General features: G+C 59.1%; 1 protein-coding gene across 1 annotated transcript in view; it reads left to right on the forward strand.

The window, feature by feature from the left end:
- Positions 1-1,240: 1,240 nt before the first annotated feature.
- The window catches only part of RCAN1 (regulator of calcineurin 1), a 60,212-nt gene continuing 48,299 nt past the window's right edge, over positions 1,241-13,153 (forward strand). Inside the window, exon 1 of the mRNA XM_080656246.1 lies at positions 1,241-1,638. Within this exon, the coding sequence (XP_080512372.1) occupies positions 1,405-1,638 (234 nt within the window). The 5' untranslated portion in view covers positions 1,241-1,404. The remainder of the gene's footprint in view (positions 1,639-13,153) is intronic.

Below are 13,153 nucleotides of genomic sequence, written 5' to 3' on the forward strand. Positions count from 1 at the left end.
ACCAGCCAGGCAGGGGGGCCCAGGTCTCCAGGTCCTCACAGCACTTTCTAGGTCATGAGCCATCTCTGCCTTGCCTACACATCACCACCCCCGATGGATGTAAGCCTCTGGGGGCCACAGGCTGGCCTGAGGCGTCACTATAGCAACGGAAGCACAGGGCACGTCTGCATACATCTCGGCTGTTCATGGGATGTACGTTTCATTATCATCAGCTCCAGCTCCAGCTCCAGCCGGAGGGTAGGCCTCCTGGAGGAGAAAACGCAGGTCTAGGTGCACATCTTCCAGAAAACCGACACATGGACGGCGCTGCCGCCCAGTCGGCCCTCCCGGAGCCGGAGCCTACGTGCCCTCATTCTTCAGGAGAGGACACAGATGCTCTGGTTACCTGGCCGGGGAGTGAAGGGCACAGTTGGGATTCAGGCAAGTTTTCTCCGCCCCACGCTGTCCTGGGGGGTGGGGGGAGGAATAGTGTGTTTCTTGGAGGGAGAGACGGGGACCTGTGCGTCCCCGATCCGTTCCCGAGGGCACAGCAGACATTTCAGTTCTTCTCTGTCCTACAGTGGCAAGTCAAAGCCTCACGGATCCAGGCGTCCTCAAACTACAGCCCGCGGGCCACATGCGGCCCGCCGAGGACGTTTATCCGGCCCGCCGGGTGCCGCTGCCTGTCCTGCTTAGCAGCCGACGCGTCCCGGGCCTGCAGTGCGCATAGGAATTTGTTCATAGTTTTTATTTAAACTATAGTCCGGCCCTCCCACGGTCTGAGGGACAGTGAACTGGCCCCCTGTTTAAAAATTTCGAGGACCCCTGAAACTGTGAACAGTGACGTCATGACTGAGGCTGACGTGTAAAAGTAAGGCGCTGACGTCATGGTCCCCCTCGCTCCTCATTGGCGGCTCCCTGTAATAATGCAGCTAAGCATCCAACCACGGGCCCAGGCCACGGGCTCGGACTGGGCCACACGCGGGTCTCCAACGATTGGCCCACGTGCTTTCAACGTCGCCGCTGGGGGCCCCGCCGCCAGCCCCGCCACCAGCCTGGGCCCAGCGCGGCCGCCACCCAAGGTCCGGAAAGCAGGACTGGCCCCACAGGTCTCTGCCCTTAACCAACATGGCTGCCGGGGCTTCAGGCTGCAGCGGGCATGTGGGTCACGTAAGGAGAAGGTCGCTCTCTGATTGGTTGACTCTCCTGGGAAGGCGGGACACGAGAGCCCAGTGGGTTCGGCCTTAAAGGGCCCGCCGCCGAATCCGCCGGAGCTCCGTCCCCGAGGCCTGGCGGGCGGGCGTCAAGGGAAGGCGGCGGACGGGGCTGGCGCGGAGGCCGCGTCTCCCGACCCCGGTGGGCCCCGCTGGGCCGTGGTCGGGAGCGGGTTCACCGAGGCCGGCGGCGGGGAGCACAGTTGCCGGGATGGAGGACGGCGTGGCCGGGCCCCCGCTCGGGGAGGCGGCCGAGGCGCGAGTGCGGCCGGGGGTGACGCTGCGGCCCTTCACGCCCTTCGCGGGGGCGGCCGGCGTGGGCGAGGGCGGCGGCGACTGGAGCTTCATCGACTGCGAGATGGAGGAGGTGGACCTGCGCGGCCTGCCCAGCGCCACCATCGCCTGCCACCTGGACCCACGCGTGTTCGCGGACGGCCTGTGCCGGGTGAGCGCGCCGTCGGAGGACGGACGCCTGTTGCGGGAGGAGGCGGGCAGGTCGCGGCCGGCGGGGGCCGGGGCGGCGACCCCGGGGACGCGGCGACCCCTTGGGCGCCCTGCCCGGCTCCCTGGTGCCGCTGGGGTGGGTCGCGCTCCTCGAGGGCCGGGTCCCCAGCACCTGCTGGCGGCGTGCACTATCCGCCCAGCGGGTTCCCAGCGACGCCCCTGCCCCGGCGGCTGGGGAGGAATTAGCACCCCAGTGGCGGGAGCTGGCGGCGCCCCGCACTTGCTGGCGGAGAAGGGGTCGCCTGGGGACTCACCGCGGACTGACTCACCACGTCCCCGTCTGCGCTGGTGGAGGGAGGACCAGCCCGTGTTTGGGTGAGCGGCTGGCTGGGTGAGAGCGCTGCTCATCGCCCTCCTGCGGTTGGCCAGTTTGGGTCGAATGGCGCGGGGAAAGGGGCTCCCCTTCGAGGCCTGTGGGACATTTACTTGGGAATCTTGCTGCTGGGGGAGGGACATGCCGCCCGCCCGCCCGCAGGAACACTCTGTACATGGAGCCCCCGCCCCCTCCACCTCCACAGACACCTGGGACGGTGAGGGGGCAGGTATGAGTAACTGGTGTGGGAGGAGGAGTTATTTCAGACCTGCAGTTAGCATCAGAATAAAATGTGGACAGGCGGTGTGGAGTGAAGCCTGTCTTCCAGGAGATGCCCAGGTGGAGGGCAGCTGCCAGACGTAGTGCCTCCCCTCCTGGCTCTGGACTGCACGCTGCACACACTGAATACTATGCACACTATACACTATACATGCTTTACATGCTGCACACTGCATGCTGTACACAATGCACACAATACACAGTATACACACTGCACACCCTGCAAATGCTGTACACACTGCACACACTACACACTATACACACTGCACACCCTGCAAATGCTGTACACACTGCACATACTACACACTGCACACCCTGCAAATGCTGTACGCACTGCACATACTACACACTATACACACGGCACACCCTGCAAATGCTGCACACACTGCACACTACACACTGCAAATGCTGTACACACTACACACTGCACACACTACACACTATACACACTGCACACCCTGCAAATGCTGTACACACTGCACACCCTGCAAATGCTGTTCACACCGCACACATTACACACTGTTCACTGTACACACTACACGCACTATACATGGCACACCCTATAGACATGGTTGCACACACTGCTGTACACGCTATACATACTGTACACATTGTACATGCTGTACACGTTGCACACACACACTGTACACATTGCACATACACTGTACACATTGCACACACACACTGTGCACATTGCACACACACTGTACACACTGCTGTACATGCTGCACATGCTGTGCACACTATACACACTACACACGCTACCGCTGAACTGTGTTGGAGGCTGCTGCCTAGGGGAGCCACTGTGGAGTGGGGAGTGTGTGCTTAAGCCCCATTTGATTATAATTTGATTATAATTGACTAGAGGGCTGATGCACGAAGTTTGTGCATTCGGGCGGGGGTCCCTCAGCCCGGCCTGCACCCTCTCGCAGCCGGGAGCCCTCCGGGGATGTGGCTGTTGGAAATCAGTGCTGCTGCGGAGGTGGGAGTGGCTCCTGCCACTGCCCTGTGGTCAGCAGCTGTGAGCCTGGCTTCTGTGGGAGCCACTGACCACCAGGGGGCAGCTCCTGCGTTGAGCGTCTGTCCCCTGGTGGTCAGTGCGCATCACAGCCACCCGTAATTCGGCTGTTCAGTCGAATTGCATATTGCCCTGGATGCTGAGCAGGGAGAGGCGGGAGGGACACCCCGACTTGGCCCTGGATGCTGAGCAGGGAGGGGTGGGAGGGACACCCCGACTTGGCCCTGGATGCTGAGCAGGGAGCAGAGGAAGGGCCTGCTTCCCAGGCAGACTTCGCACCTCTCCTGCGCCCTCATTGGTGGGAGGAGGGGAAGGGGCTCTGAGAGCAGTGGCCCTTTTACGAGGGCGCGGATCCCAGCATGAGGGCTCCATGCCATGACCTAATCACCCAAAGGGCCCACCTGCTAATATCTTTTGGGATCAGGATGTTTGCATGTGGATTTGGGGGAACCCAAGCATCCAGGCTGTGGCGGAGGGCGTAAAGGGGAGACCGTGTTGGCGTCTGACACGTGTTCATGTCACTCTGACCCTCGTCACAGACGAAAGGAGGAAACTGACCCGAGCGACCAGCTCACGGGGCTCACATCTGAGGCCGCCCCTGCCTGATGGTGGGGTCTGGTCTGTAAGAGTTGCTGTTGGCTGGGTCCTCGTTAGCTGAAGTCATTTTACTGAATATGTTCATCGCGTTTGCCTAGGACATAGCGGGGGGTGTGCACCAGGATCGATGGGCGAGGCCTGCTAAGGGGAGGTGTTTGTGTTGTGTGAGTGCTGAGAACCAATTCCAGCATGTAATAATTACGAGAGTTCCATCAAAAGGTTGATGGGGCTTGGGCGGCTCAACAAGGGTGAGCCACATATGTAGTTTACCTGTTGGAAACGGCTAAACGGCACTTCCCCCAAACCTGAATAGGATTGTCTGCTGCCAGACAGCTCAGGGCATTTTACTGCCTCCTGTTGTCCAAACACCTGAACAGCTGTAGGCTGTTCCCCAAACTGACAATGCTTCTGTACCCTTCGATACCTTACCCTTTGAAGTGTATATCTCCACTTTGCCTTGGGACAAATTGTGTTAAATAAATACCACGGGGTCCTTAGACAAGGATGAGTCTTCAGTTCCTTTAGCTGAAGATCCTCTGACCCGCAATGCCTTACAAAATTATCTTTAGTCTCCGGACTCTTTAATCATCTACGTGAAGCCCCTTTCTCCAGAATGCGGAACCCTTTGTAAGGCCGGGAGAGGAACCCCGGCATTATGGCGCCCGAACAGGGACACCAATATTTATGACGCCCGAACGAGGGACACCAATATGCGAGTGTTCGCTGAGCACACCCCACTGTGCCCTGTGAACGCTGTTCTGTCCTGTTTGTTTGAGGCTGAGAAAGCAGCCTGAACAGTGGGTGAGCCAGTGCTGGCACGTGCTGTGGGCCGTGGGCCGTGGGCCGTGGGCCGTGGGCCGTGGGCCGTGGGCTGTGGGCCATGGGCCGTGGGCCGTGGGCTGTGGGCCGTGGGCCGTGGGCCGTGGGCCGTGGGCCGTGGGCTGTGGGCTGCGGGCTGTGGGCTGTGGGCTATGGGCCATGGGCTGTGGGCTGCAGACTGTGGGCTGCGGACTGTGGGCCGTGGGCCGTGGGCCGTGGGCCGTGGGCTGTGGGCTGCGGACTGTGGGCCGCGGACTGTGGGCCGTGGGCCGTGGGCTGTGGGCTGTGGGCCATGGGCTGTGGGCTGCGGACTGTGGGCTGCGGACTGTGGGCCGTGGGCCATGAGCAATGGGCTGTGGGCTGTGGACCATGGGCCGTGGGCCGTGGGCTGTGGGCCGTGGGCCGTGGGCCGTGGACTGCGGGCCGTGGGCCGTGGGCCTGGACCGCGGACTGCGGACTGTGGGCCGTGGGCTGTGGGCTGTGGGCCGTGGGCCGTGGGCCGTGGGCCGTGGGCTGTGGGCCGTGGGCTGTGGGCCGTGGGCTGTGGGCCGTGGGCCGTGGGCTGTGGGGGTGGCCGAGACGAGGGTTACCCCGCCATCACCTCGCCAGCCAGGCGTTTGAGCTCTCAGCTGCTGCTCCGTGTTCCGGCATGCGTGCGCTCCTGCAGGAACAGGAGTGGATGCTGTGTTCCCTTGTCTGAGGCACGAACGTGCACCTGATCGAGAGCGCGTGGCCGAAGGCCGAGCCAGACAGTGCTCATCGTGGGAGTGTGCTCTCCCGGGGGTGACCCACACTGACCTCAGGGCCCCCGGCCCTGCCGGCTCCGTGACTCCCTTTAACCAAGGAAGGGGACGATGGGCGTGAAGGAACTTGAGTGGTGCCCTCAGATCCTTTGTGCCAATGGAGACCCTTCCGTCTCTCAGGGCCTGGGGCCCCCAGGAAGCACCCGGGGGCTGTACCTGGAGGCGGGTGAGACCCCGGTCCTGGCCAGGAGGGTTTGCCTGACCAGAGTCTCGTGTCACGAAAAGATTACTGAGCAATGGGTCGCTGGGGGTCGCTGGGGGCCACTTGCGGCCAGGCCTGTGCCGTCTCCTCCCGTCCGCAATGGGGGTGGGGCTGCTGGTTGGCGCCTCCCGCCCCCTGGTGGGTTTGGACCTACAGCCAGAGGCAGGGTGATGGGTCAGCCTGAGGCCAGCCCGTGGGGAGGGGACACTGAGGTAAGATCTGCCTTCCACGTGGGGTGCTGCCCTGGGCCTTGTCCCGTCCCCCCTGCCGCCGCCCCTCCACCCGTCAGACCCGGCCTGTCCTGGGAGTAATTTCACGATCGGAATGGAAGGCCAGGCCGCCAGCTGGGACAGGTTTCCGCTCCGGGGTGGGGTGTGCTTGGCTGTCCCGTTGCGAGTCCGCCTGGGGCAGCGGGTGGTGAGGTGTGACGTGCGGCGGGAGAGTGACGGTCGGGTTCTAGTTCATGTGAAATCCAGGCGTTTTTATACCATTTCCACTTTTGTCCAGGTGTCACAGGCTTGTAGTTTCTCAGACTGAATTATGCACAAAATTTCCCCTTAAACCAGGAGGGGAAAGGTGTTAAACCAGTATGGTGCACGGCCGGTGTGGCTCAGTGGTTGAGCATCGACCTATGAACCCGGAAGTCAGGGTTTGATTCCTGGTCAGGGCACATGCCTGGGTTGCAGGTTCGATCCCCAGTGGGGGCATGCAGGAGGCAGCCGGTCGATGATTCTTTCTCATTGTTGATGTTTCTCTTTCTCCCTCTCTAAAATCAATTAAAAACATTTTTTAAAAATTATTTTAAAAAACCAGTACGTCTGGCTTAATTTGTTTGAGATGTTCAGAATGTTGTATGTTTTTAAAAAACTACATGGCGTGTATGGAAAGTTTAATTTAGAAGTTGTCTGCTATCCCCCTAATTTTAGAATCTCTGCCCCTTTAATAAATCAAGTGGTTTGGTGGGTTTTTACGTCCGGGAGGTCCTTCGGGTCCCCCTCCCTCCCCACTGCCTCCTGGCCTGGCTCCCTGCTGCTCGCCTGCCTCCTGCCTCCTCTCAGCACCTCTTCCTTGGCAGCAGATCGCCTGCAGCTCCGGCTCCCAGCCCCAGTCCGGCTCCCAGCCCCAGTCCGGCTCCCGGCCCCAGTCCGGCTCCCGGCCCCAGTCCGGCTCCCAGCCCCAGTCCGTGCCCGAGGGCAGGAGGACGGGCTGGTGCGGGACAGAGGCCCACGTCTGCTTTCCAGTCTCACTCCCCCCTCTTCCCTTCCTCCTTCCTTCCCTCCCCTCATTCGTCCCCTCCTCTCATTTGTCCCCTTCACTCGTTCACTGAGCACTGTACTGGTCCGGCACCAGCTGTGGGACCCCAGGGAGTCAGTCCCCACCCCCAAGCGCGGCCTCGGTTACCGGAGGACAGTCACCTTTTTAATTACGTAAGAAGAAGAAACGATAAAAAGTATGAATGATAAAATGGCAATGAATACCTGCCTATCAAGGACTGAATCTAAAAAACAAAATAAACGAACAAGCCGAGCAGAACAGACCTGTGGACACAGCCCATTGTGACGCTGCCAGAGGGAGGGCTGGTGCCGGCGGGCAGTTAGCGGGCAGTCACCGTGTACAGCGCAGGCAAGGAGGAGTCAGCCACCGAATCGCAGGCTGGGCCGGGGGGCAGTTAGGGGACAGGGAGCAGTCAGCCACCGAATCGCAGGCTGGTGCCGGTGGGGGCAGTTAGGGGACAGTCACCGTGTACAGCGCAGGCAGGGAGGAGTCAGCCACCGAATCGCAGGCTGGGCCGGGGGGCAGTTAGGGGACAGGGAGCAGTCAGCCACCGAATCGCAGGCTGGTGCCGGCGGGCAGTTAGGGGACAGGGAGCAGTCAGCCACCGAATCGCAGGCTGGTGCCGGCGGGCAGTTAGGGGACAGGGAGCAGTCAGCCACCGAATCGCAGGCTGGGCCGGTGGGCAGTTAGGGGACAGTCACCGTGTACAGCGCAGGCAGGGAGGAGTCAGCCACCGAATCGCAGGCTGGTGCCGGCGGGCAGTTAGGGGACAGGGAGCAGTCAGCCACCGAATCGCAGGCTGGGCCGGTGGGCAGTTAGGGGACAGTCACCGTGTACAGCGCAGGCAGGGAGGAGTCAGCCACCGAATCGCAGGCTGGGCCGGCGGGCAGTTAGGGGACAGTCACCGTGTACAGCGCAGGCAGGGAGGAGTCAGCCACCGAATCGCAGGCTGGTGCTGGTGGGCACGAGGGCCGCAGCTTCTGGGCGAGGGCTGCGCCTGCTTGCTGGGCACTTGCCATTTGTGCCACGTGTTTTGTGTGCATCATCATTTCATCCCTCTTACAACCGCCTAAGAGAAACTCTATTTGCTCTTCTCCCTGCAAACAGCGAGGCAGGAAGGATCATGGCAGCTGCTGTGCGGAGCACCAGCCAGCGCCGGCCGCCAGGGGGCGGTGCGTCCCGTACGTTCCGCATGGAGCCTGGTGGCTGAGGATTTCAGGCATCAAAGACCCGAGTGCCTTTTCGGGAGGGAGAAGCCAGGCCCGGCCGCAGGGAGCGGTTATAAAGTTCGCAGCTGAAACACGGCGCCCGCCCGGGTGTGCAGTTTAACCGCAGGGGCCCGCAGGGAGGTGGCTCTGCATTCCCTGGGGTGCACGTACATTATCCACAAGTGCCCGCCCTTTGTGGGCAGACAGCTGCCTGCGTTTGGAGCGTTGCGTTTGAAAAGGTGGGATGGTACAGCGGTAAGGAGGGAGGGCCCCGAGCCAGGTCAGCCTGGTTCAGATCCCAGCTCCGCCGGCAGCTTGGCTGTGTGACCTTGGGCAAGCAGCTTCCTCACTCTGTGCTTTACGCTCTTCACTTGTGAAATGGGCTGAGGGTGAAAGGGTACCCTAAATGCCCGGCAGAGGGTGTGCTGCCAGGCTCGTGGTCAGCGATCAGTACAGGAGCCGCTTTGTTGAAGGTATCGAAGCGCGAAGAGGAAGTGTCTGGATTGCTCCCGTTACCTATCTTGTGCCTGGGGCGGGGCCTGCCTGGACCGTGTGGGGGAGCTTCACGAACAGCTGTGCAGCCGTGGAAGTGACACCCAGCGGAAAAGGGAATGTTCTGCTCTTTTAGTCCGTTGGATATTAAGCCTCATTTTCCCAAAAGTAACTGAGGCCCCTCGAGAAGGTGCATGAGTTGTTTCAGGCCGGCAGAGTCCTGGCGTCAGGCTGACTGCACGGATGTGTGTGTCACCACCGGTAAGGGCTCAGACACCCTGTGATTGCCGCGTAGTCTGTTGGACTCAAAAGGATATTTCTGCTACGAAGTTGAAAACTATGTAAGAAATGAAACACTTTTTAAAAAACAAGTCTCAGACAAGATAATGAATTTAAGAGCCCTAAACTCTGAGGCATAGGCCGTTGTTGCCGATGAGAAGTCCTGGGCTGCCTGGCGCAGTTAAGATAAATACTGGAATTGGAAACTACACACCACGTTTGCTGGAGGTCTCTCCCTCCCCCCTCCTCCCTCCCCCCTCCCCCCGCCGCCTCTCTCTCTCTCTCTCTCTCTCTCTCTCTCTCTCTCTCTCTGTCTCTCTCTCGTTGCTCTTCAAATGCCTTTTGGGGCCCACAGCTCTTTTCAGAGCGTCCTTGTCATCTGCTAAATCTCGCGCTGCACCTGCCAGCCCGTGGGATGACGGAGCTGTCACTCTTCGGCGCGTCCCATCCCGAGAGGCGCCCTCAGCTCATCTCCTTATCTCTGAGCTGGTTTCCAGCCGTCGCGCCAGGAGCGGGCCGACCTCACTGAGCGAGATGCGCTGGCTCAGGCCCCGGCAGCCAGCTGTGCTCCAGTTAAATGAACCGTCCTTGCAAACGTGGTTCTTACACACGCAGCACAGCACCCGCAGTCTGGCCCCGGTGCCCTAATTTGAGACGCTGCATCAGCGGGCTGCCCCGTGGGGACGCAGATTGGAGCGAGGGCTTCAGCACCGTGTGACGGGCTCGGGGTCTGGGGACCAGTTCTCGGCGCGTCAGGGCCAGGATAGCACGCCCCGCATGCAGCCTTACCGCCGACTTAGCAAAAGTGACCCAGCCTGTTGTGCTGGTTCCACGCTGGGCTGGCTGTGGGGACCGCAGTGGCCCCGGGGAGACTCCTGGGGAGCACGCTGGGAATAAGCGCCACTTGCTGAGGGCAGCTGGGGCCAGGCGTCGGTGCTGCAGGCTGCGGAGAGGAATTATGAGCGTAACGTTGGGTCATAAAGATAAAGACGGATGTTAATAAAAACCTCTCATCCTCTGCTCTCCACCCGTCTCTTAGAGGTAGCCTCTGAGGTTTCACATGTACTCCTTTCATGTATGTTCTATACATGTGTCACATGCACAGTGTCAATAAAAACACAGGCACAGTGATGTAGATGCTACACAAGTTTTTACAGTGTGCTGGGGACACCCCTTCGCTACTTGCCTTTTAAAATCGCCGGGGACGTCTTTCCAGTGAGCTCGGTGCATTGCTTTGATGACTCTGGCCTTTCATGACAAGTACAGACGTGATTTAAGCAGAGACATTTAGGTGGTTTCTCGTTTTTTCTCCTGTATAAACAGGGTTGCAAGCGGCATCCTTAAACATAAATCCGTGTTACATGCCTAAATGTTTAGGAGATGCTTTTCTTGTTGTTTTTGTTAATCCTCACCCGAGGATGTTTTCCCATTGATTTTAGAGAGAGTGGAAGAGAGAAGGAAAGAGAGAGAGAGAGCGATGTGAGAGAAGCACATCGATGGGTTGCTTCCTGCACGTGCCCCGACCAGGGCCCGGGCCGGGGAGGCGCCTGCCACCGAGGTACCTGCCCTTGACCAGCATCTAACCCGGGACCCTTAGGTCTGCAGGCGGACACTCTATCCACTGAGCCACACCGGCCAGGGCTGTGAGATGCAGTTCTAGGAGTGAATTTCTGAGCCGGGGTGCGGTCATTTTGCATTTTGATAGACGCTGCCCATCTGCTGTCTGTGGTTCCCACTCTAACCTCCGTTACCTGACCTTGCACAAGAGTCCTCTCCCCGCCTTTCCGCCAGGCCCGGGGGTTGTTCCAGGTCCTTGCCGGATCTCAGGTGACGAGAGGATCTCTCTGTTTTAATTTGCTTTTCCTTAATTAGGAACAAGGTTGATCATTAATGCTTATTGGTCATTTGTTGTTGATTTTTTTCTGTAAATTGATTGCTTTACCCCAGAAGATTTTATTCTTTTTATTTGCAGTTCAGATGGAGAAATCTTACCTTCCCATCTTTGGCTCATTCCTAGAGAACCCTTTCTGGGCCAAAATGAATAGAAGTGTGTTTTCCTCTAATGCTTTTATATTTCTACTAGAGGCCCGGTGCATGAAATTCGTGCACTGGGGGGGTGTGTCCCTCAGCCCAGCCTGCACCCTCTCCAATCTGGGACCCCTCGGGGGATGTCCAACTGCCTGTTTAGGCCCGATCCCTTTCACAATCCAGGACTGCTGGCTCCCAGCTGCTCGCCAGCCTGCCTGCCTGATTGCCCCTAACTGCTTCTGCCTGCCAGCCCGATCACCCCCTAACCACTTCCCTGCCAGCCTGATTGATGCCTAACTGCTCCCCTGCCAGCCCGATCACCCCCTAACCACTTCCCTGCCAGCCTGATCAATGCCTAACTGCTCCCCTGCCAGCCCGATCGTCCCCAACTGCCCTCCACTGACAACCCAGTCACCCTCAAATGCCCTCCCCTGGCATATTCCCTCTTTATTAGATAGGACTTTTTCTTTAACATATTGGACAGCCCTAACCGGTTTGGCTCAGTGGATGGAGCATCGGCCTGCAGACTCGGGTCCCAGGTTCGATTCCAGTCAAGGGCATGTACCTTGGTTGTGGGCACATCCCCAGTAGGAGGTGTGCAGGAGGCGGCTGATTGATGTTTCTCTCTCATCGATGTTTCTGACTATCTATCCCTCTCCCTTCCTCTCTGTAAAAAATCAATAAAATACATTTTTTTTAAAAAAGAAACATTTAAGATTTCTCTATATCTGCCTGGCTGGTGTGACTCAGTGGTTGAGACCCCAGCTGGGAGGGGATCGCGCCATGGGGGTGCACACCCCTGCCAGGCTGAGACCCCAGCCCAGGCTGCCGGCGCTGGCAGGGGATTGGGCCATGGGGGTGCAGCGAGACCCCAGCCCAGGCTGCTGCTGCTGGCAGTGGGATCGCGCCGTGGGGGTGTGCGCCCCTGCCGGTATGAGACCCCAGCCCAGGCTGCCGGCGCTGGGTGGGGATTGCGCTGTGGGGAGTGAATTTGTTTTTGTTTTTTATAAAGGGTCAGGAGGGCCTGTGGGCAGCATTCCGCCAGGCCGCTTACTCTGCAGGCTGTCAGTGGCAGCCCTCCCTGAGACTGGGGGACTCCGGCGGGGCTGAGAGGACTGGGCGCCGCCATCTTGTGGCTATGGGCGCTGCCATTTTTGTCACGGAGTGACGGTTAATTTGCATATTACTCTTTTATTAGCTAGGATGTTTGGGTGTGCCTTTCCGTCACTGGCGGTTGTGGTATAAGGAGTAAGGTCGGTCTCTGGCTTTCTGCTTTGCACATCACATGCGGTTTCAGTGTTGCCAACAAGGCATTTCTTTCCCTACAGATTTGAAATGGCACCTAAGTGGTCAAATATACTGGAATCAGGGCTCTTCTGTTGATCTTTGGTCCGACTCTGAGCCCGTTTCATACTGTTTCAATGACTGCCGTACGTTTTAGCCTGTTTAACAATAATAGGACTAATTCTCCCCCATTCTTCGTCTTTTTCAGAATTTATTTTCCTGGCCAGTTTCCTTTGCTTATTCTCATTTGTGAACTTGAAGCTTATTCTGTCGCGTTCAAACGATCTTCCGCCCCCACAAGGAGGAGGACAAAAATGCAGCCGCCCAACCTGTTGGAGATGGGCTGTGGCTGCGGGGCTGCCGGCCCTGAGGGAGTGCACAGCGCTGGCTGCCAGGCCCTCTGTTGTTGTTCTGCGTTGTGAGGCGTCCTTTATGCCTTCGCTACAGGTGTGGCGTCTTCTCACGCGGACCTCTTCCTGAGTGTCAGCTGTGCGGCCGTGCTTTCTCCCCGCCCACATGGCGCTGCAGCCTTGAAGGGCATCCTTGTCTCACACGGACCTTTTAGGGGAAGTGAGGCATCGCCCCTGGACCACGCCTTGGTATGTGTTGGGGTTGGGACTTACTGTAGGCGTCTTTGACGAATACTCCCTGATCCACACCTGGCTGCACACACACACACACACACACATCCAGCTTCCTCCCACTGCTCCTCACCTAGCCCTGACCTTGCATTCAGGTCTCCTTTTGAAAGAGTGACTCCCAGCCCGGCCGGCGTGGCTCTGGGGTTGAGCATCGACCTATGAACCTGGAGGTCACCGTTCGATTCCCGGTCAGGGCACAGGTCCGGGTTGCGGGCTCC

The sequence above is a fragment of the Plecotus auritus genome (genome assembly GCF_963455305.1).
Source record: "Plecotus auritus genome assembly, chromosome: 2".
NCBI classification, from domain to species: domain Eukaryota; kingdom Metazoa; phylum Chordata; class Mammalia; order Chiroptera; family Vespertilionidae; genus Plecotus; species Plecotus auritus.